The sequence below is a fragment of the Polypterus senegalus genome, chromosome 10 (assembly GCF_016835505.1).
Source record: "Polypterus senegalus isolate Bchr_013 chromosome 10, ASM1683550v1, whole genome shotgun sequence".
Lineage (NCBI taxonomy): Eukaryota > Metazoa > Chordata > Cladistia > Polypteriformes > Polypteridae > Polypterus > Polypterus senegalus.
The window spans coordinates 1,056,566-1,082,127 of record NC_053163.1 but is presented as its reverse complement, the minus strand read 5'-3'; the positions used below and the strand labels follow the sequence as shown (position 1 = coordinate 1,082,127).

At 39.0% G+C, this 25,562-nt stretch overlaps 1 protein-coding gene across 1 annotated transcript; it reads left to right on the top strand.

Moving 5' to 3' along the window:
- On the top strand, positions 1-25,562 carry LOC120536437 (cathepsin E-like). Its single transcript, XM_039764785.1, has 9 exons — positions 1-119; positions 676-832; positions 920-1,037; positions 7,995-8,113; positions 8,205-8,404; positions 8,682-8,804; positions 11,324-11,468; positions 22,826-22,924; positions 24,285-25,562. The coding sequence occupies exons 1-9, from the start codon at positions 55-57 to the stop codon at positions 24,450-24,452; spliced, it is 1,194 nt and encodes a 397-aa protein (XP_039620719.1). The 5' UTR covers positions 1-54; the 3' UTR covers positions 24,453-25,562.

Here is a 25,562-nt window from a genome sequence, read left to right as displayed (position 1 = left end):
CCAGGGCGCAGCACTCTATCTCTGAATTCACTACAAGACGAAGAAGCTGGCAATATGAGACCCGAGTTCCTCCTGTTGATTTTCTGCACCTGCTTTTTCTCATCAAGCGGTCACAACAGGTACTGCTGATTTCTGTCTCTCTCCTCAAAAACAGGTAGAAAGAACAACTGTAAAGTATGTTTGCTTTTCCTCTGTGGCGTCCTCCCTCCTGTGACTGCATTGCTTTTTACTTTATAGGAGAGGCGCAGAGATTGTATGGCCACTTGTGTGCATGAAGCTTGCTGCCCAGGTTACACCCTCTTTTCTTGGGAAAGGACTCCAGTGCAAGCTGCTGCCCTTCACTGGCTACCAAGTTTTGCTCCTGTAGCCCAGTGGGCCTTCAGCTTGGTTGAAGGTCTCTGTGTGTGCAGAGAGGCTTTGGTGTTTAGAGATTACTGTAGAAGTGACTAGTGTGCAACATTCTTGGAGATGCCCCATAAGTTATACCCTAAAGTATGAACATAATAGTAAATATGCAGGATGTGAGCAGCTAGTCTGATATGGAACAGTCTAGGTAGGCTTTGCAGTACCAGCAGTATAAAAAGCAAATGTGGGACAGAATGCTACAGGCCTAGGCCTGATTCTAATGGTGCTCATCCAGCTTTTCATGGTCCACCTGACCTCTTATCTCTGTAGGGTGACCTTGAAGAGATATAAGTCAGTGAGGAAAGCGATGCGGGAGCGAGGGGTACTGTCCACGTTTTGGAAGAACCATCATTTTGATATGATGCGGTACAGTGACACCTGCCCAGTAGCCACCCAAGCCAGTGAGCCGCTGGTCAATTACATGGATGTAAGTAAAACCAGGGTAAGGGTGAGCAGGCAGCTCTTGGCCACCACTCTCACTGACCTACTAAACTACTTTTCTTCTCCTGGGCAGGCTGAGTATGCCGGGCAGATATCTATTGGCACCCCACCTCAGAACTTCACTGTGATCTTCGATACCGGCTCCTCCAACCTTTGGGTCCCATCAAGTCTGTGTACTAGTCATGCCTGTGGTGAGTGCAGAAGGCTTTTGGGGCAGGGGGCTCTTCAATTGCAGTTCACTGCATGTTCTATATAGGAATATTTAATAGTATTCTATTCTTCCAAATGAACTATATAATGGAATAATGCATAGGAAGTATGGCCTAGTGGTATAGGACTGCAAGTTTGGACTACACCAGTGGCGTAACTTAAGCAAGATTCTTTACCTGCTGGTGTTCACGTCGTAGTGTTCCCCAGGTTACCGTACAGGAGATACTGCTCATTATGGAAGGTTCTGTCTAATGTTGGTTGGTTTGAATGGAGACCCGGCTGCACAAATCCCAGAAATCAGACAAGGTTTCATTTTACCTTTTATATTAGAATACCTTCATTTAAAAGCATAAATTACCATTCATGTGCTCACCTCATGTTGAATTCTTCTCTTCTTTGTTATCTCTGAACTTAGTAAGAAGTTATTATACTTGCAACTTAAGTTTAATACATTTTTATTGAGGACCTTCAGTTTCTTTTGTGGATCTGTGTTACATAGTTTCCATTTTTGTCTTTATGTAGTTGTCCATTGCCGTGCAAAGCTTCCGAAAAGACACATCATGTGATGCTATTTCATCTCCTGGTCTATTATTTTCCTTTGCCCTTGTGCCCTGCCTATTATATCTCTGACTGAACAATAGTCCTATCGAAATCTCTCTATATGCTGCCATCTTTACTGCATACCAATTATGATAGCTATTTACAAGGTGTCATCTCCAGCTTAAACTCAGAATAAAAAAACAAAAAACAAGCAGACTTTTGTGACTCTTGACATAGGGGTGTTATGATACTTTCTAACTCTGGAAATTTAGACAAAAAATATACCTGGCACAAGACTTATGGCATTCACAGGCCCAAGAGAAAATAAGAATGGTGTTCAAACTCAAAAACTAGCAAAGGAAAGAGGGAAACCATCAAAAACCCCTGGACCACAAGGACAAATTAAATTTCCTTTACCTTTAAAGATTTATTACAAAAAAAAAAATTCAGAAGCAGAACACAAATACAGCAACCATGAATTTTGAAAGGTATGCTTTAAAAGGGAAACCAAAGTGAGCAAAACAAGTCCACATTCCATTCCCAAACATTTTAATCTTTTTAAAGTTACTATTCATATATAGTATGTAACAAAAATGATTTGTACCCAGAAGCCTGGGGTTTACTCTTTCTAAAAAACATCATGAGTGACCAGCCTGGTCAGGTTTGCAATCGATTAGGTTTGGTTGTTTGTTCTGGTCAGGATTATTACTGGTGGACAGTGCATTGGGTTTGGCACCTCAAGACAATAATGAACAAGGGTAACTAGGGGTGAGCTCAGGGAGTGTGTGCTACTGCTGCAGCATACCCAGAATTCCCCTGCAGGGGTGCCCAACTCCAGTCCTGGAGGGCCGCAGTGGCTGCAGGTTTTCATTCTAACCCTTTTCTTAATTAGTGACCTGTTTTTGCTGTTAATTAACTTCTTTTTAATTCATTTTATTTGACTTACTCTTGAAGACTCAGACCCCTCAATTGTTCCTTTTTCCTTAATTAGGAGCTAAACAATAATGAGATACAAAATGAACCAAAACAAGACCAGCAAACTGTGACCATCATACAATATCTGAAAAAAAAGAAAGGCGAAGGTCTCAGGAATGCTTATCCACTCTTAGAAAAGAGAAAAAATCCACAATTTCGGAAATGTCTGCTATTGCACAATGAGACCAGCAACAAGCCATGGAATTAAAGAGCGGGTTTAATTAACGACAATTGGTTGGAGTTTGAGGCCCTAACTTAGTTGGTCTTCTGCTGACTCGCTTTCTTCATATTTCACTTCTGTTTAGGTGCCATTTAAGGAAAGAAATGAAGCAATTCAGAGGAACGATGAAGAAATTCAGGGAAACATTTTTTTTAAAAAACAAAGTCAATTAAAATTAATTCCAAAGAAGTTAATTAGCAGTAAAAACATCACTAATTAAGAAAAGGGTTAGAATGAAAACCTGCAGCCACTGCGGCCCTCCAGGACTGGAGTTAGGGACCCCTGTCCTATAGAAACAAGAACATAGAAGTGAAATGGTCTAAATGTTAGACTCTGTGAGGCTGGGTCACCTGCCTGGCATACCACAGCACTAGGGACACAAGCAAGTTTCAATTTGTGAAACTGACACTAACATTCATTTTGCAGGCAATTTTGCAATTCTGAAGCTCACTAGAAAGTGCTTGTTTTGGGTGTTAAACGTTTTTTTTATTCCAGTATAGGAAGCAAAGAATACTACTCTCTGATTGTTCCTTCACACTTCACACTAAAGGAGCACGGGGTGTTTTTTTTTAAATGTAACATTCTGCATATTTTCCACACAAAGACACACCAAAAAGCGCCTTTACTGTGTTTTCTCTCCACAGGAAAATCCTGCACTCCCCCTCTCCCATTACCTAGCCGTTCGCTGTTTCTTGATGCCTGCAGAATTGGCTGAGAATATGCATCTTCACAAGAATTGGTTGACCCCTGACATATCCAACTTATCCATATCACATGACCTCTTGTATCACTAAATATGGACGATTTACACTTTGCTAATGATCCAATGTGTATCCTCATTCTGAACTAACAGATCTTTCCTTCAATCTGTTTAGGCATCATTTCTTAACCGACATGTCACCAGCTCATACAAATGTCACACTGTTTCTGGGTATATTTTGCAAAAAGTGCACTCTCTCTGAAAAACACATTCATTTAGCTCAGGCTTAAAGTTAGCCCCATAAATAAACTCAAAATAGATGGAGGACAAAACACGCAAACCTCAGAGAATACAAGAACGTAGCGTAGCTTTTACTGCTGGTTTCCGTTCTTGAAACAAACTGCTGTGCAGGCTCACATCAATGACATCTGGATCAACTGGAAGGAGGGCAGGATTCTTATTTGAGGCTCAAGTTTTGTATCTCCAGCTGCACAAAGATGGCTTTTCAGAGAGAAGACGTCCAAAAGATGGATAACTTGATGATTTCCAAAAAGATTGCATTGAAGACAAAAAGACAGTGTTTAGTGTTTTGCTTCTTTTAGCACATTATTCATATATTACTTTCAACATTTGCCGAATTATCAGTACAATCCCATATTTGCCCTTTCTCTTTCCTTCTGTATTTCTAGCAATTTTTAGGCCTTCAGCTGTAATTTTGTTTTCTAGTTTCTTTCTTTCTCTGTATGTTTATATTTCTGTTATTATGTGAGTGCCTTTATTAATAATTTAGATATTTACCAGTAAACATTCTTTTATTATTTATTTTTAAGTGCGTCACATCACCATTTTATACTATTGTGGGACTGTATTTCTCAGACACATTGTAGCCTTGGATTCAGGGTTCCTTCTGGAAGGCTGAATGTGCCACATCACGGTCACTTGGGTTTATAACCCTCTGTGACATTCATTTCAACATCCGAGGTTCTGGGCTGAACACTTTTTGATTCTCAAAGATTCTTGTTTGTGTGGTTTTGGCCACAGCTCACCTTCAGATCATAGTACAATTTCGAATCAAGATTGTGGCATCAGCTCACTTTCTGTTTGTCAACCTCTGGTAATTCTCCTTTTGGCATGAATCAGTTTTAGCTACAGCTTCTCTGGTCCCACTGGCAACTTCAGTCTTTGTGCTTTGTGATGACAATAATTCTTTCTAATTAATGACTTCAGGCAGTCCTTGTTTTGGCTTTGCCTGCGGTTTGGCTGTTTTGTTTTTGGTAGCTGCTTCTCTGAGTTTCTAGAACACCATTGCTTGGGGCTGCCTCTCAGAAGGCATTACATATTACATCACAGACCCTTGACTTTATAACCCTGTGTGGCATTCATTGCAGATTCTGGACCAAACGGTCAAACACCATCAGTTTAACCTCTTAGGAGTGGACACTTTTTGATTTACAGAAATCCTTGTTTTAGCTTTGGTGACAGTCCTGTTTCTAGATTTTGGCAACAGCTTTCTTTCAGATCATAGTACAGTTTTGAGCCAATGTTTTGACGTCAGCTCGATTTCTGTTTGTAGTATGGTTTATAGTTTACATTTTTTGTGGCAGCTTGCCTTCCAGTTATCAACTTCTGATAGTTTTCAATTTGACATCAACCACAATGCCATTCTTTCCTTGTAGCAACTTCTCCCTGGTTTTTGGTTCAATCCCTTGAATAACTTCAGTCTTTGAGCTCTCTGTATTTTACGTCTTCTGCTTCACGACTCATAGCTTTCCATTTCTCAAGTTTTTACAGTTTTAGCATTTTAGATTTGGAGACAAAATGTCATCAAGTTAACAACCCCAGGTAATCTAAGTTTCGGTGTTGCATAAGGTTTAGTGGTGTGGCAGCTTTCTTGAGATTGGGGTGATTGGTGACTCAAATATGCACATCTCATAGTGTGGCTAACACCACTCTTGTGGTTTCTCACGTTCCCTTTTACCAGCATGCAATTCTGGGAGGTCAGCTGAAACTTAGAAAGCAGGTGAACAAATCTGTCTATGTTGCTGTTCAACTGGTCCTCTGTGGATACTCAAGACTGGCACAAAATGTATTTAAAATACATGTTGGTGAAATATTTTAGCAAAAGAATGATTTGAGTTATCTAAAGAGAATATGGCAATATGTATGCTTTCAACAAGAATAGTTTTGTCAAACTGTGTATATGGAAATGGATATGCAATAATAGCAGTTGTAATTCTGTTTTGAGTGATAATGTAAGTGGTGGGAGATTTTAACAAGAAAAGGTTGCTTAGTACTTTGCATTTTGTACTGTTTCAATACAATTGTTTTAATAATAATAATAATAATAATAATAATAATAATAATAATAATAATAGGGCAGCATGGTGGCACAGTGGTAGCACTGCTGCCTCACAGTTAGGAGACCAGGGTTCGCTTCCCGGGTCCTCCCTGCGTGGAGTTTGCATGTTCTCCCCGTGTCTGCGTGGGTTTCCTCCCACAGTCCAAAGACATGCAGGTTAGGTGCATTGGTGATCCTAAATTGTCCTTGGTGTGTGTGTGTGTGTGTGTGTGTGCGTGTGTGCATACCCTGCGGTGGGCTGGTGACCTGCCTGGAGTTTGTTTCCTGCCTTATGCCCTGTGTTGGCTGGGATTGGCTCCAGCAGACCCCCATGACCCTGTAGTTAGGATATAGCGGGGTGGATGGATGGATGGATAATCCACTTTAATAAAACCCCTGTGTGTGTCCAGGGGTCAGGGGTGTCCGTGTGTGTTTGTCTTCTGGTGAAGTGAGCATGCGCACAGCACCGTGGACGTACACACACTGGAAGCTGGACACACAGTGAATGGCCTAGCCGCAGCCACGCATGATAAATAAATAAAGGACATCATTGCTGGGGAGAGTGCTGATTGGGTAGTCGCGGCCGCTCACATAAAATCCATTGCTGGGGAGACAAGACATACAGTAATCAGCTGCACGCCAGCACAGATTCAAATTCTTGCTGCGGAGCTGAACACTACTTGCTGGGGAGATGCCACAGGTACGATTATCACGCCACACATTGCATCAGTTGCTGGTGAGACTCTGCTGATTGGCCACTGTTGTGATAGAAAATTAATGTCATATTATGGACATCAAAGCCAGTACTACTGTCAGAGAAAATTACAGGCATTTTACAGAAATACAAACCAGTATTACTGCGAGAGAAAATTAGGAAGGCGACAATTTCCAGTTACATTAGCCTTTGCCATGACAATTAATAAAGCCCAGGGGCAAACCTTAGAAAGAGTTGGCATTTACTTGCCAGAACCAGTATTCAGCCATGGTCAGTTATATGTTGCATTATCAAGAGTTAGAAGTTATCCAGATGTTGGTGTCAAGGTTGTAGATGGTCCTGAACAAGGCAAACTCTTGCCAAACTCAGACAGAATATTTACAAGAAATGTTGTCTATAAAGAAATTTTATAGAAAAATTTCATGAGGTAAAAAACAATAGAAACTTTTTCCTAAATATCTTCTTTAGATAGTTTTACACTAAGGCAATATTAATTATTCTTACTGTATTATCATATATGTTTCTATTTTATTTTTATTATTATTTTACTTTAGGCTTCTTGCAAAATTATTTTTGACAAAAAAAAATTAAGACAAGAAACAGAATGAGGTCAAGGTCCCTTGCCATTTAATATAGACTGTTCCTACTAATGTTTATTCACTACTGTTCTAGCGCCCATTATTGTTACGGGCTTAATGTCTACTTAATAATAATAAAATGATTTCAAAGTATTGTGTTCTGCTGCTCATATAGTGTCTCATATTCCAGTTATAAGAAATGGATGCATAAATGCAAAGTATGTATATCAACAGATAAAAAATGTATATTACAGGGACATATTAATTATTGATTATATCTGCTGCACTACATGGCATGTAAATAATATTTGTCACGATTTGTACATATAGCATTTCTAGCTTTGTTTAGATGGCGTTGAGGGTAATACTTGAGTTTAGATACTGCAAAAATGCATCAATTACTCATTTCCTCTTATGTAACAAGACCGTAACATAGATTTTTTTGGCCCTCATAACATTTCTTAAACAAAAGCAAATCAGTTATTCATCTCTGTGCAGAGTGCCATATTGACATGATGGTAAAATGACTTGTTAATATGAAGGATTCACAGGTCTTATATTAACTATGTAATATTGTGAGAAATGGGTCTCAGTTAAGCCACCTCAGACCACTCCAAAGTGACGTTTTGTTAGGAGGTCACATTAAAGAGATGAATAAATACTTCACTAAGGCTTTAAGGCTTGTAAGTGTTATGAAGACCCACAGAAGTGTTTTTTTAACATCTTATTACATAAGAGTAAATTTTTGCAGTGCCTAAACTAAAGTGTCACCAAGTTGGACAGTATTGCCATGAGTACATTCTAACTTGCATGTCCAATCATCATACAATACATGTGACAATTTGACTTGACAACTTGTCTTGTTTCCACAGAGATCCACAATAGGTATCTGTCCACAAAGTCCACAAGTTACCAGGCAGATGGCCGCTCATTCTCCATTCAGTATGGCACAGGCAGCCTGACAGGAATTCTGGGGATCGATAAAGTCACAGTAAGCGGCACTTGATCTGCTGCCTTCTTCTATCAAGAAGAAGTTTCAAGATCTGTTCAGGTCAACTCTTTGCCCTTTGCTTACTCTCTAGGTGCAGGGGATTAGTGTATCCCAACAGAAATTTGGGGAGAGTGTTAGTGAGCCAGGGAGCACATTTGTCGATGCCAACTTTGATGGAATTCTTGGACTGGGGTATCCTAGCATTGCTGTAGGAGGTGCTCCACCTGTTTTTGACAACATGATGGCTCAAGGCCTGGTGGCACTGCCCATTTTTTCAGTTTACCTGAACAGGTGAGCTGATAACATTTATTAACTCCATAGCTGGAAATTCCCTTTGTGTTTTTCTATTGATTTTTAGCCTGAGTAAACCTCACACTGCTTCTTTCTGTCCACCCTGATTAGTCTGTTTTCAGTCCTGCTACCATCAGTTGAACTTGTTTTCATTCAATTTGGCTCTTTGAGGCTCCATCTCAGTGTTGATTTCTTTCTATTGATCACACACTGGAGTGAAATGTTAATAAATGTTTAATAAAATGCCTTTATTATCACTTCCTTACTTTTTTCCCAGAAATCCTGATTCACTCTTAGGTGGAGAGATTGTGTTTGGTGGCTTTGACCATAACCACTTTGAAGGTCAACTGCACTGGGTCCCTGTCACACAACAAGGCTACTGGCAGATCCTGGTTGACAAGTAAGTAAATAAGTAAGTAAGTAAGTAAGTAAGTAAGTAAGTAAGTTATGTGTGCAGCATCTCCCTTGGGGGTGGAGGATGAGAGGACTTTCTTTGTGAAAGGGATGCTTGGATAAGACCTGAATTACATGAGGAAGGTTAGTGATTTATTGAGCTACTAATAAGCAGAAAAGACAAACTGGATGACCATTAGCATCCATCCATCCAACCCGCTATATCCTAACTACAGGCTCATGGGGGTCTGCTGGAGCAAATCATAGCCATAAAACAGGGCACAAGGCAGGAAACAAACCCTGGGCAGGGCGCCAGCCCACCGCAGTCCATTAGCATTAACAACGTATTTAGTCGTTTTATACAACACATGTAGGTATTTTAATTCTTCGTCTTCTCTCTCTCTCTGGTTTGCCTATTTCAGCAGTTCAAGCCCAGTGAATTACCTGAAGTGTACAAATAAAGCTGATGCAAACAATTGCTGAAGGTGTCCCAACCTGAATTGATTACTTACAAATCACAAAGAGTGCTGGAACAAAATATGTGGTAGAAGCATTATTTGGACCATATTGCATTGTATATTGCTTTTGTAATGGTGAGAAAAAGTGACTTAAGTAAGAAATACAGAGAGACAGCTCATTATAACCCTTAAAAGTGTAGTTCTTTCCTGACACTTATTTGTCTTCTGTAGTTTCATGGTTGTTTCCTCCAATTAACCAATTGTCTAGTGCTTGATCTTTTATACGCCATAACTCATCCCAACACCTGAGACGCCAATTGTCTCAAACATTATAGTGCCCTGAAATGGTGGGATTGTGTAGAAAAAGTGTTGTTATTTCTACGTGATATAGCAGAAATGTATGCAAATTCGTTGCAAATATGTTTGATTTCTAATTTTACAGAGGGGTAAATCAAAGAAAAATTTATCTTTACCCCAAATATTATGGAAGGCACTGTATACACAGTATATTTGTTACATTATTGCTACTGCTGTTATTATTATTAATTGTTGTTATTATTTATTTATTACTGTCTTCATATTTCACTTTATTACTATCTGTTCATTTACTTGTTTTTTATTTACTAGCATATAATACAGTACAGTGCATTACTTGTCTTGCAGTTGTCCTATGTTGTATTGCTATCCTGGGAATGTTATTGTGTACCACTGTATGCTGCAATGCGGTGTATTAATGCTATGACAATTAGGCCATTTGACTTAACTTGTCTTGAAAATTAAAAAGGTGCAGCTCATTTTTCTTACCAAGAATAAGGCCCTAGCCTTTACACTTACCTGCAAAACTTAAAGGTCAAGTTGCAGGTGTGTACAAACGGACAGGAATATGCTTTGAATCAGACACGGCCCCACACAGAAGAAACTGGCCGTCAGCACCTATCACTGACAATTTTGCATTTTACAAGCTTATTGCTTACTTCACATGACACGGTCATCTGATGGAACCTAAATACAGAGACGGCTCTGCTGTCACTCATACAGAAAGATTTGTGACTTTTACTGTAACCCCATCTACACTCCCTAATTAAAAAAAAAAAATCAAATACATACAGAAAAGTGAGAACACTTGACTGTGGCATGGTCAGTGCCCTCAGTACGGTGTAGTTATTTACTGTGCCTAAACTGTAATCTTACAGGTACTGTATGTCCAAACTGGAAGCATGGAGAAACCGGTGATCACTTTCTGCAGAATAATGACACCAGTTCTTTTGTAGGATTAGTGGATGAAATTATTCTTATAGATGAAGAAATTAATCAGAAAGTGAGTGAGTACTCAAAGATTTTAAACAAACAACATGCGAAACCAAAAGTTTCTGTGTCTGAGGAAGCTTTGCAAAGATGGCAATGAAATGAACAGAACTGATAGGGAATTAACAGTAAACAAAACTTTAGAACATTAACAGGGCAGGACTGGAAATTCTGTTGCTTCCATTCAAGGCATCCATTATTAGAGTGTTAGCTTGAATATAAATTCATTACCCGTTTAAGATCAGAACCACTCGAACATTAACCAAGAAGAGATTTCATTAATAATGGAATAAAAGAGAGATGATAACAGAGAGATCATCAAATTGCAAAATGTACTGGACACTTCATCAGGGGAAAGTCATGTATGTGATTAAAGGGATGTGGGGTTGAGCTTCTTAATCAGTTAGATAGGATAGAAATGTGTCTTTGATGTCCATAAACAACTTTTCATAACCCAGTCCTTGACATTAATATTATAATCAGGGTGTTCCTGGGCAACTGAAATAGGCGGATAGATTGTTGGCACTGTAAACATTGAAAATGTTGCCAGAAATGTAAGATAAGCTTAGATTTACAATCAAGAAGTCAAAAAACACTTATTTTAAAAACACAGTAGTTCATTATGGTCATGTGTTTACTACTAATAAATAACAGAGCCACCATTTGATACAAGTGAATTGAATTGTCATCTGTTTTATGGCAATAAATGGTTTTACATTCATCAACCAATTTCTGTAATAACTGTTTGTTTGCTTGCCACTAGCATTAAAGTTAATGGTGTGGTCAAGTTCTGCAGAGATGGCTGTCAGGCCATTGTAGACACTGGAACCTCATTGCTGACTGGACCCTCTGGGGATATAAAAGTCATACAAAACTTACTCAGTGCCCAGTCCCTGGATGAGGGAGTGGTAAGTAAAGCCGCCCGAATGAGAGAACAATAAGTTACTAAAAAATGTATTTGGTGATCGAAATAGAAGTGAATGAATGTGTGGGAGGGAGAAGGGTGTAGGAGGGGTGGGGGGTCGTTTGTGACTATTGTGATTATAAAGGGATTATAATCCACTCTTTGATGCATTGAATTATAACTAGACATGACCCCGAGTGCAGCATTTGCCATTCTACTGTTAAGAAATCAGGCACTATTTTTATTAAATTATTATGTTTTTTTCAGACAAAGAGAACATTAGAACATGGTGAAATCTGTTAAGATTTAAATTGGCAAATATTTGTACCCTTTGGTATCATTTTCATAGCTATACTTGCATATCTTAATAAAGGTCTTAGTTGATGCCTAAATTACTGCTTCATTACTAGAACAAGCAGTACAGCAAAACAGTGACAATTAGATAAATAAGTTAAAGTTCCATCCATCCATCCATCCATCCTCTTCCACTTATCTGAGGTCGAGTCGCGGGGGCAGCAGCTTAACCAGAGAGGCCCAGACTTCCCTCTCCCCGGCCACTTCTTCCAGCTCTTCCGGGAGAATCCCAAGGCGTTTCCAGGCCAGCCAGGAGACATAGTCCCTCCAGCGTGTCCTGGGTCTTCCCCGGGGCCTCCTCCTGGTTGGAGGCGTCCAGGAGGCATCCTGATCAGATGCCCGAGCCACCTCATCTGACTCCTCTCGATGCGGAGGAGCAGCGGCTCTACTCTGAGCCCCTCCCGGATGACTGAGCTTCTCACCCTATCTTTAAGGGAAAGTCCAGACACCCTGCGGAGGAAACTAATTTCAGCCGCTTGTATTCGCGATCTCGTTCTTTCGGTCACTACCCTTAGCTCATGACCTTAGGTGACAGACAGATCGATGCAGAGCCCGCATCACTGACCCCAGTAATAATGAAGTGCTTTGAGAGAATCCTCCTAAAGTACATCAAGGATGTCATCCCTGCTGGATTTGAGAGCCATCAGTTCACCTACAAGAGCAACAGATCTACTGAGGATGCCATCTCAATAGCACTTCACATAGTACCCTAACACTTATGTTAGGATGCTACCCGTTGATTTTAGTTCAGTGTTTAACACCATAATCCCAGACAAGCTGGTACAAAAGCTTCATAATCTGGGTCTGTCCACATTGTTGTTTCTCTGGATCAGGGACTTTCTCACCAACAGGCCTCAGGTGGTTAGAACTGGAGATCGTGCATCAGCCACACTGGTTCTGAACACAGGCACGCCACAGGGTTGTGTGCTCAGCCCAGCACTCTTCACGTTATTTACACATGATTGCTCTGCCATCCATGCCACAAATATGGCTGTGAAATTTACGGATGATACGACCGTGGTGAGTCTCATATCAGACAATGATGAGACTCACTACGGAGAGGAGATACAGCACCTAGCACTATTGTGCTCAGCCAACAACCTCATCTTGAACACCAGCAAGACCAAAGAGACCATTGTGGACTATTGGAGGTCCAGAAGAACAGAACATGCTTCTGTATTCATACACAAGGAGGCTGTAATGTGTGTGGACAATATCAAGTTCTTGGGTATCCACATCACATCGGATCTGAACTGGTCTTTGAACGCATCTCACCTGGTAAAGAAAGCCCAACAAAGACTCTTCTTCCTCAGGAAGATGAGACTTACTGGATTCTCCCCTTGGGTGCTCACAAACATTTACAGATCTGCTACAGAATGTATTCTCTGTCACAGTATGACAGTGTGGTACGGCAGTTGCACAGGACAGGAAGTACTTGGCACGGGTGGTGAGAACAACACAGGGATCATGGGAAGTCCTCTCCTATACCTGGACTCTGTATATGCTGGAAGGGTGCAGAAGAGTGCCAAATGTATAGCTGTAGATCTCAATCATCTGGGAAATGGACTGTTTGTACCACTTCATTTTGGGAAAGCGGTACAGAAACATAAAACAAGTACCAGCAGACTGAAAGACAGCTTTTTCCCCAGAGCTGTGAAGTCTATCTGCCCCTGCTGATACACACACATACATCTACCCCTAACCTGCTCCCCTGTAGGCATGCACACGCACTTTCCCTCATAATCAAACACACACACTCGGATTCCTCCTCAGCAGACTCACACACACAGATCACTGGTCTCTGCAGGAGTACTTCCTCAGGAAAAGTCTGGACTTGATGATTGCTGCTGTCTTTTATACTTATTATGTTTATTTTATTATTTATAGTGTATTGTGTATTTAAGTATTCTGCCTTGAAGCTGAGTCCTACCAACAAAAATTTCGTTATGTGAATACATAATGAAAATTAAGAATTCTGTCTATCTATTTATCTATCTACATTTTGTCACAAAATTATAGTGTGCACAGTAAGAAAAGGTTAATTAAAGATAGATAGATAGATAGATAGGATGGGCACTATATAATAGATAGATAGATAGGATTATTTCTGACTTAAACAAAATTTTTAACATTGTCATTTTCCTGTGTAAGAATAAAAACAAAATTAGACATTAATCCTGTCCCACACCCCAGCCCTGTCCTCAACTCCTAACCCTCACCTTTGGGCAGGTTGGAGGCATTAAAGGGTGCACACCCAGAGCGGTGTGCATCCCTAAAGTTCCAAAATTAAATAATCCTAATCCTATACCCAACCCTAATCCTTACTACAATCCTTATCTCAGTGTTAACTCTAATCACAACCTGAACCCAAATAGTCATTTGAATTGATCAGATTTGGAGATTTTGATAGAAGAGATGAAGGAAAATGACTTCTTTCACCCCATCAAAATTTCAGTAGTTTTTACCTTTTCAACACAGACAACAGGCACTTTCAGTGTTTTGAAGAAACATTTTACTAATCACCAAGCTCTATACTTTCCTTTCCTACAATATACACGTGTACCAAGTTTTCATGCATGGAAATACATACCTAATAGATATGTTTGCCAACTCATCTATTGCAAAATTTAGACCATCTTCCGTCATTCTTTTTGTTAACTAGGGGATTTCACTCACCAACCCCTGTGTTTGGTTTTCCGGATACACACTTGTAAGATTTTTTTTTCTTCGAATTGTTGCTATTTCATTAGTTTCACTTTTATTTCAGAACTTTGTTAAAAACAATATTTGGAATCTTTCAAGTCCCAATATGCTGAATATTTTTAATGAGTTCCGTGAGACTTGTGTTTAATGACTTTGTACCATAATTCAAGATAGGTTTCTCTGTTTTGAATTTCAGCACAGACAAAACGATCCACATCATCAGCAGTTAATAGTTTTTTTTTGCAAAGTAACCAATAAATGCATGTGAGTTAAACCCCGTTTTTGAAATTCTCTGACTTAAACTTCAAAGCCTTACAATATTTACATACTTCTGACATATCACCTATGTCCATATATTCAATCTCTATTTGCCTTTTCGTTATTTCTCCGAGTAATAATTTCTCTTTGTTTGCGCTAATACAATCTTTACTTTCTTTTTTTGACACTTTCATTTATTTCTGCATTCATGTTCTGTATGTTGCTCTGCATGTGTATCGCGCCTATGTTTTTTTTTGAGTCTTTTGAATTCCACTGTTTTCATTATCTCTAATCTGCTCTGCATGTGTTTGGCCCCCTTGTTTTTTTAACCTCTTTATGATGTTTTGCTTTGTTTTCTACTCTTTTGTCTTTTATTTCTGACCTCGCTTTGTCCTGCTTTTTTTTCAATGACACCTGGTCCGTGGTGATTATTTTCCCTTTTTTCGAGTAATAATTTCCGTTTGTTTGCGCTACTGCGATCTTTACTTTCTTTTTTTTGATACTTTCTAATTTTCCTGCTTTCATATTCTTTAACTTTCTCCAGATGTGTATCGCACCAACTTTTTTTTTTGAGCCTTTTGAATTCCACTGCTTTCATAATCTCTAACCTGCTCTGCATGTGTTTAGTGCCAACGTTTGTGAACGTGTTTATGAAGTTCTACTTTGTCTTTTACTCTTTGTCTTTTAATTCTGAGCCCGATTGGACATGCTTTTTTTACAATTCCACTTGTTCCGGGCTGATTATTACTTTCCTTATTTTCTGAATTTGCGCCTTGATTATTGATTACTAGCCATGTGCGCCCAACTGCGTTGCGTGTGTTAAAGTTGTCTGTGAAGGGCTCCCTGTTTAAACGTGGCTGCCAGTCGTGCACTGGGCCCTTCGTCGCACAGCATTATGATTTTTTATAAGGGAAACAAAATTACAAAAGAAAACCCTTGGACATTGATTCGATAGGAACGGCCTACTCGGAATTACTGTCCGAATAGTAATTATGTGGTGGTGTAGGAGCATTTCTGCTTCTGTCCGTTCACAGTCCGTCTCGTTTTCATGATGCTGTCGTTTCCTCTCACGATCTCTTCTCAACCTTTCTCCAATCTCGCAGGTTGCTTTTTGGCAATCCAAAGAGTAAGGCATTATACACGGAGCAATGAGCATAAATAGAGATCACTTCACTGACATGTGAGCAAGCCATAGTACAACTGTGAGACGCGCAGCACTCGCCGCTACAACGTAACAATAATAATTTCTGGAACGTGCTGTTACGTTGTCATTCATTTTACCCAGTGTCTTTCTTTCAATCATATGTTACGTAGGCACATACCTTTTATCTTCTGCAATCTCATTCTCTAACCAGGCCTCAGGAGCTAACCAGCATAATACTGTCCACCACCCCTTTCGTCATTCTGGCACATTGTTGACATCTGTGAGTAACAACAACGTTAAACTGGAAGGTGGTCTACGCATGCATGGAATTTGCGGACAAAGATCAAGATCTAAATGAAGATCTCTTTAGTTAATTTAAAGCACAACAATTTGTTTAGTTTGCATGTCTGTGTTTTGAGGTGTGACCGGCGTACTACAGTCTTCAGTAGTATAAGCCTGGAGGAGATTCTTAATGCAATGCCTATGTTTTAGCTGTCTCTCTACTGCCATCTAGTGCTTCTTCTTCTAATTCATTCGCAGACAAACAAAGATCAAGACCCAAATGAAGATTATATATAGAGATTGAAGGTCATGTCTCGTCTCCCTAGTCTTTCTCTCCCAGGATTTTTTTTTTATAATAGAGAGACAAAAATATTATTAAAAATATGTACACAGATCAGAAAAAGACCAATTTCTGAAGGTTTTAGTTTACACTCTTGCAGCTGCATTTATGCCATAGAGTGTATGGATTATGGACAAATATACATTTTGTAAAAGACAGGGGGCACCACTGAGCTCCAAAATCCCAGACCCGCCACATTAAACATTCCCAGGTGCAAAATAAATGGTTTTATTTTTACAAAATACCTCAAACACAGGTCAATCTACAATCCTCCCTTTCCTCCTCCAGGTGAGCTTTGCCTTCTGCCTCCTGATTCTGACTCACCAGAGCTGGATGGCTCGCTTTTATGTCAGACCTGGGAGTATTTCCAGTACCAGGGCACAGCCCGACAGAAGCACTTCTAGGTCAGAAGAAAGTCTCCTGAAGCAGGGATTCATCCAGTGGCACCCAAGGACCCCGACAGGGTTGTCCTTCAGGACTACGACTCCCATAAATCCATGCGGGTGTCCTTACTGGGTCCATACCAGTGGAGCACTGCCTTCTATTGTACTGGGGGAGGAACTGCCCTGGATGCACCAACTCCCCCTCCTTATCCATTATGTTATTCTTTTGCAAGGGATGTTGCTTCAATTCTATCCCAGCCAGATTATACCTCCTTCCATACTGTCCTTCCTTAATGGCGTCTCAGCCGGGAAACAGTCCAGCACAGCACTCACAATTGGAAAAAGCAGATATTCTCTCAAGGCCAGATTTAACCAAAATTCACAAACAAAATAATAAAGTTATTGTATATAACCATTTCATACAATCTGGCCATAAGGTGGCAGTGTTTGGACTAGAATTGAACGTGCCTTAGAGCAAAAAAACAAAGTGCGATTTGAACAGCACTGGATTAAAGCATTACAAATGAAATGATGAATGATTTTTATTCTTTTTTTTTTGGACTGTAATATGAAATTCTTTTTTAAACTTTTGGCATGGTTGTAATTTTAATTAAAATAAATATGTGATTTTTTTTTTAAGAGCACTCGTTGAGGAAGGAATATATTATAAAGAAATTAAAACTTTTTCAGCACCTGGTCAGCCAGGGACAACTGCTGTTTTTAAAAGAAGCGGTTTAATGAGACACTGATTAGACGCTCATTTTTATGTGGATTCACATGCAATGTAAAGAGCCTCTGCTGTGAGTGACATGCCTATTATGTCTTAACTAAAGTATGTTTAAATGTTTTGTTATTTTCTGTTGTCTTTATATGATTATTTTTCATATGTTTATGTTATTTTCTTTATTATTTTTAATTGTGTACTGTCTCTTGAAATTTATTTAGGTTCCTTGTTCTTTATGGGTAGAGCTCCAGAACGCGGGGTCACCCTGACGTGTCAACTCTTTGCTCCTCCCTCTGCCCATTTATTTTAGCTGGGAAGGCGAAGATCATTTGTTTATTCTTTATTGTGGAGTATTATTTTGATTGAACTATGAATTATGTGTTTGGGGCTGGTTTGCTGTGGATTGCCTTTTTGGCAAATCCTTTTGCCTTTTTTATGCTTTATTGTGCCAGTTTTCAATTTTGTTAGTAAATCTTTGTTTTATAAATTGTTTTATAAAGATCCTTTGTTCCTCTTTTTGTTCACAAGCTAGGGGTCAACAGTTATCGTCCCTCTTGTGCTCTGTTTTTTGACCATTCTTTGGGTTTTTGATTGGGACATATTGGCCTTGGATTGCCTTTGCCTTTTCAAATATTTCCCGCTACTCCTTTTGTGCACCTTGAAGTTTCACTGTTTAACAGAGCCTTTTTATGAACATAAATCTTTTTATTTTGTTTTTGATAGGACTTTCCCTTAATTGGATGTTATGAATATTATTGTGACTTTCGGGCTTTGGGACACTCAAGTTTATTTTTGGGGGTGAAACCGACTTACTCTGCAGTTGGGGATCTGTAACCAGCGCTACATAACAGCCAGCAGCCCGTGTAATGGCTAGTTTAGCGTTGCTTTTATCTACAGGTCTTTGGCTTTCAATTTTGCACTTTTCTCTTATTCCTGTGCTTATATACTTATTGCTTCGTTAATATGTACTGTTTCTGGATTTTAAATTGGATTTACTTGTGCTCAGCTTTGTGTCTTCTTAATAAATCTTTAAATATTAACTTTTATTTTTCTAGGCCAGAGATCTTTGCAGTGTTTCCTCTCTTCCTATGTGGATTCATTGCTCTTTAAAACCTTTACCCCACCATTTGGTCCTGCGCAGGCCATAAGCCTGCAGCTTGAATTTTGTGCTATGTGATGCTTCAGACCCCCAGGCATTGCATATTCCTAATTCAGGACATCAACAGTCAGGATGGACCAGGACAAGAAAGGCAGACAAGTGGAGAGTTTAAAAGCAGAATAATGTCATTTTATTGAAACAGGAGAATAAAATGGTTCAAACATGTAAAACTGTGCATTAAATAAATAGTTCAGTAAATGATTCACTAAAATCCATACCATTAAAACCTGTGACTTTGGGGTACAAATCACTAAATAGAAATGTTTAATAATTAAAGTTGAAATCGTGGAATAGTGGAGAGATAATTGTTCTTTTCATTCACTCATCTTTTCTCTCTCAGTCATTGTCAGGACATCAGGAGATTTCTACGTTACAGCCCAGTTCACTATGCTGATCCAAACTGCAGTGATACCAGTTACCACAGCTCCTAGGGTGTCTCTGCATGCTACTGCAGATGCTGCTGCTCCTTGCTTCTCCCACCTTCTGCTGGCCCCATAGTCTCTCCCTCTATCCTGTTTGGCCCCCTCACAGAGCCTTCTTGCAGCCCTCAGTTTGACTCTCATTTGAATTGTTGGCCTGATTGATGCTACCTTTTCTTTCCTCTCACTCCTCTGCCTCTCCGTCCAGCGATCATTCTCTTTGGATAAAACAACTCTTAAAAAAAAAAGAAACTTCTTTCTTATACCCAATTCCAATCCAGCCAGTGCCCGCTGATTGTCGTGCTACCACGTGACCAGTAATCGTCTAATTAAGCTGGTGTATGCCTTCAGGTGCAAATGGGTGGTGCTAAAAATTAAGAAAACCATTAAATAGACAATTGAAACACCCCTATACCTGTCTTACCTTAGGCTGGGCTACTTGGGAGTGCCTCTCACAATTTCTGCATAAAATCCTGAGCCTACTTTCATTTTTGAGGCTTTTTGGTATTTGGAGCTTCTAGAGCAGGCTGAGATCCCAACACAGATTTAGATGTCAGCTTTTTGGATCTTGGTTAAAGAGAAAAAACGTCATCTTTTGGGCCTTTTGTTGACAATGATTGGTTTGTGCGCAGACACATTATTATTTTGTTCAATTATCATTCTTTCTTTATGTTCATGTGTATTTTTCCACACCTCATTCAAGTGTGTGTTCAGACCAAGGTGTGAGTGTATATTTATATACCTATAAAACGTATTATTAATCTACCTATTTGTGCATTTATTTATTTAAAAAGCTTCTGTAAAAAGCCTAATTTCCCCATGAGGATAAATCAAGTTCTATCTATCAATCATATAGTGCCTTTCATATCTATCTATCTATCTATCTATCTATCTATCTATCTATCTATCTATCTACCGGTGTTTGCAAAATCCTTGTGCCATGCTGTGTTCACATAGGCATGAATGCAATATTATCATCTTTTAATTATGCTTCAGGACCTAGTAAAACATTTCAAGTATTCTTACCATGACAATGTATTCTTGTTCACCACTCGCTTTGAAGAAATTAAATCCTGGATGGAGCACAATTCTTCAAAATTAAACTGTGTCAAAACAAAACTCATGTTGATTGGAACTAGAGCCCACCTTAAGAAATTGAACTTCTTTCAGTCACTGTTTCACAAACATGATATCACACACATTTGTTCAGGAAGGCATTTAACTTGCAGTACGTTCTGACCTTTTCTCTCAGTTCACCATCTCTGTCCTGATGCTCATTGTTCTGGTTTAGCCAAGGTGTCCTCCCATTTACTCTTGTTGGTTCTTATTGGTTATTTGTAATTTTAATTATAGAATATGTTTTTTGTATATTGCGTTATTTTTTATTTAGTGTTTTCATGTGTATTTTTCTTTTTCTTAGTTTGCTAACTATGTTAAGTGAAGTATATTTCTTGTCCTTTATATGTTGAACCTAAGGGGCTGGGGCCTCTTGATGCTGAAGCCTATAGTGAGGACCCATATAAAGGCCTGAGATTCATTTGGCTCTCTTTCTATACTCCTCCAGTTTTATATATGTTGATTTGGTCTTTCTGTTTCAGGATTTTTGCTCTGTTTCCTGGTTTGGTTTTTTATGTTTTATTAATAGTTTTGTTTACTTTTTAGATTGCCCGTTGTTTTTAGGTCACATTTGTTATTTAATTTTGCTCACTTCAATTTTTTAGAATTAAAGGTGTTATATTTTAGCCAATGTCTTTGCACTTAGTATTTGTAACAAGTATTTATTGTTTATTTAGTGTTTTTAAATATAATTTCATATGTTATGTTATTAATTCTGGTTTTGGTCTTTATTTATTTAACATAGTGTTTATTAATCTATCTATCTAATTATTTTTCTATTTTGTATTATGTTACTGTAAGTTTCAATGTCTTAGTGTTACTTGTTGTCTGACCTGCCTCCTATACAGTACGTGGAGCACAGGAAGGCGGTGCCACCTGATAGTGTAGCTGGGAGACTGTCCAAGCTTTAATATTGCATTTTTTATACTTAAATCTTGTTTCTCATTTTGATCCTACTATGTTTGGATTTACTAGCATTGACTGTGTTTTTTTAATGTCAATGTTTTCTGGTTTGTGATGTGTTCTTTTGTTTGCTAAAGCAAAACCTATTTTTGCTCCTTTTGATTTTTTTGTTTTATTTTTAACTTTTAAATAATTTTTCAAAAATTAGAAATTAGTTTATTTGAAAACAGAGGTTTATTTTTTTTTCCCCGCTCTATATTGTTGACATTTTTAAATGTTTTGATATTTAAAGGGCATTCACCTCATTTTGGGCTTGTGCAGCCACAAAGCCTTCCACCTAAATTGAGGTTAGGCTGCTACTGGAGAGGCCTATCCTGGAGAATCAGACCTGGGTGATGTGCTGGTGTGGCATGTGTGTGTGTGTGTGTGTTTTTATCTTTTCTTTTTTGAGGCCTGTTACACAATTGTTGTGTTAGGAATCACAACAATAGTATTGTTCAATTTTGTGCTACTTTGTTTAAGGATCTTGTTTTGCTTTGGGGTCTTTCTTTTATTTAATAAATTAGTTAAAGAATAAATTATTTTGTTTCTTGAATCATGCTTTTTTATGATTCAATAGACAAACTCGCCCCAATTTGAGTTGCTTACTTGGGTCTACACCAAACTAATATGTGCTTAACTTTAAAGTTTAAAAATATACTCTGAAATGTACCAAAATATGCACAAAATGCCCCACTAAGGAGGGAAAGCTGTCATCCCCTGGCAAGTACAAAGCAAGGCAATAAAAATCTCCATAAAAGGAGATTTTTACAAAATATGAATAAGGCACTCCTAAACAAAAGTCTCAAAACATTATCCAGAAGAAAAAGGGATGAAAAGCCAGTAAATTAAAAAAAATAAGAAATAACAAAAAGAAAAAAAAACTCACCAAACACCAAGCACATTCAATGTACCATGAGGGACTACAATTCCCATGAGCCTTTACAGGGCTGGGAGCCATCCCTCAATGGTGATGGACAGGTAGCCCCACCTCAAGGGGAACCACCCACAAAACATAGGGGACATGGCAGACTCAGCATCCTCACACTGAAATGAAAAAATAAACAAAACTGATAAAAAAATACATAATTTTACAAATAATAACCATAAACAACAGCAATCACATAAATGCAAATAACAAAAGGACCAAAAAAAAGTAGTGACGTTGGCTTAAACATAATGTTTGTTTCTTATTCTAATTCAGATCTTTATGAATCCTGTATTTACCTTTTATTTGGTATGTAATTGTTAATGTATCATATTAGTTCATTTAAACTTTTTCTGAGATATTACTCCTGTTATACCCTTTTAAATATTTCTGAAGCAATTTAAGCATGGGAAAGAATTTATCTAAAAATAAAATGTATTCTTATCAGTATTAAGAGGCTTATCGATACACTTCTGTCAGCTTGGCCTTGACATTTGTTCTAGAGAAAGGCAGGCTTCATTACAAAGCCAAAAGCAAGGGTGACATCTGAAACAGATGACTATGCACCATTATGAACTCCAAACTCAAGCCAAGTCCTTTATTTTGCAGGACGCTGTGGAATGTGGCAACATCCCCTTGCTCCCAGACATCACCTTCCAGATCAATGGTGTGGACTTCACAATGACCCCTTCTGCTTATATACAGATGGTAAGGCCCCAGCATTTAAACTGAGTGCAATGTTGCCATAATGAGCTTGTTACAAAAGACTGCTGCCCAGCATACTGAGAATTAACAGCAGGGTTGCCAGGTCCTGTAAAAATCCCCAGCTCAAAACCCACCTAGTTCTGCAAGAAAACAGCTCAATATATGATGTATGTTTCTTTTTGATCATAATAAATAATCTAACAGCAAAGAATGTGCAATGTTATAGTTAGATGCTATCGAACATGTCCAAGTTGGGGATTTTAGTGCAATATAATTTGTATAAAACATTGAAATGCAGATCCATCCATCAATCATCCAACCTGCTATATCCTAACTACAGGGTCACGGGGGTCTGCTGGAGCCAATCCCAGCCCACACCAAGCACAAGTTAGAATCACCAATGCACCTAACCTACATGTCTGGGCTGTGGGAGGAAACCCACGCAGACACGGGGATAACATGCAAACTCCACGCAGGGTGGACCCGGGAAGTGAACCCTGGTCTCCTTACTGTGAGGCAGCAGCGCTACCCACTGCGCCACCATGCCACCCCTTGAAGAGCAGATTCCCCTAGGTACAATGTTATACATATATAACTTCCAACAGGTGGTGGGTTACACCCCTTTGTATTTCAAGTGCTATGTTATACATATTGTAAAGACAACAGACACAGCTTCAAGACAGCTTTAATGATGGCAGACTAAAAAAGGTAAAAATAAATAGCACAAGTGGATGCAATAACCACAGCCACATCTGTGGGAAAAAAAGGTGAAGCGTCTCAGAGCTTGGGATAGTCCTCTAGTTCAGACTGAACAGGGACTTCCAGTGGCTTGGCTCCTTTTATGTCCGTAGACAGGAAGGGTGGATTCTGGAGCAGAAGGCAGCAGCAGAAGAGATATCAGCAGTGCTCCTCCTGTCTAGAAGCCTCCAGACCATAGATGAAGAGGGAGAAAGTATTAATAATGGCACACCCACCTGGTCTGGGGTGGTGTTTGACAGTATATAACATCACACAGTGGTGGGGGTGGGTTAGAGTGTGGCTTAAAAACAGCTTTTTGAAAGAAGAACAAAAAAAAAACATTTTTCCCAATGTAACTAAATCAAAAATATCCCAATTGGATGGAAAAATCATGGACCTGGCAGCACTGGTAAAATGTAGCAAAGAAGCTTTGCTTACTTACATAAGACATCTGAATAGTTGAATTTAAGGGTAGCTCAGCACTGAAGGCTTTCATGGGTAGAAACTTTGTAGTTCTTGCCATGTCTAGAGGTAGGCCTGGGACTTGTTTCTGGATTGGTAATGCTGAAAAACATATCACCCTGCTACAAATTTGAGTCTGATGTGATTTAATCCTTTCTTTCAGGAGACCCTTAATGGTGAGATGCAGTTGTGCACCTCAGGTTTTCAGGCTATGGATATTCCCCCTCCTGCAGGACCACTGTGGATTCTGGGGGACGTTTTCATTGCTCAGTTCTATGCTGTCTTTGACCGGGGAAACAACAGGGTGGGGCTGGCAAAGGTCCTCCCGTGATCAGACAGTCTGCTGAAGGACAATGTGACTTCTGTGGATGATCCTGTGGAAGGGGGAACACTGGTCTTCTTATTGTAGAGAAATTATATGACTAAATAAGGTGTCTCACAATAGTCTGAAGATGGAAGCCATGTACCTTTGTTGGATATCCTTGGGTGAGGGATGAAATTGATTAGCCGAGTAGGCTTGAAATGATAGAAAAAAAATGGATTATGCTGCCATTTGACTTTTTCACATCTTTTAACTCAAGCATACTTGTTACACTGATCTACACGAATCACTCACTATGCAATATCATAGTGGAATGAAAATTTGTAATTTAAACAAAGGAAATGGAATTCCTAACCTGACCCCTTTTTCTGTCACCCCTAATCACATCAGTTCCTTACAATGTCACAGAAAAAATGCATAGTGTCTACTTTAGGTTTCTGTAGTTGCCTGACTTGATTTCAAAAGTAATACACTTACAATAAGTATTTATAGTGTGAGGTTTCCCAACTCTTTTGGGATCCAACCCCAAAACCCCCAAGATGAAATTTGTTCAATATAAGCATGCAGGGGTTGACATTAGAAGGTCAAAGCCCAGCAAAAATCCCAATTCAAAGTCAAAATATGAAGTTAAAATTAATGCATCAGGAAACAAAACAAAAGAAAAATTACGAGAGATAAACTTTTGAAGGAGTTTTCTGCAATTTCGGACACCAGGAAGTGAACTGCGCCAACCTTTAACTGTCACAAAAGTGAGACACGTGTTGCCGCCTCTGAAACCATCGCCCTTAACAACAGGTCAGCATATCACAGCAACAAATCCATGTAAAGCAAAATGTTGTCAGAAAAAGACACAAAAATAATTTAATTAGAATCTGGGGGACGGCCCACCTGATTAGGCAGCTAGGCTACTGCTCCAGATAGCTTTCAAGTCGAACCTTTGGAGCTTGATTATTGATTTTAGTTTTCAATTCCTGTCTGTGTTCTTGTGTCATTTTTTGCTTTCTGGATTTCCTAGCTTTGTGTCCCCTTATTCACTGAAGGTGCTCTCTCTAGAATGATAGTAATTCTTGGTTTTGTTCATCTTTCTATTCATTAAATAATTCTTTGATTATAAAAGTT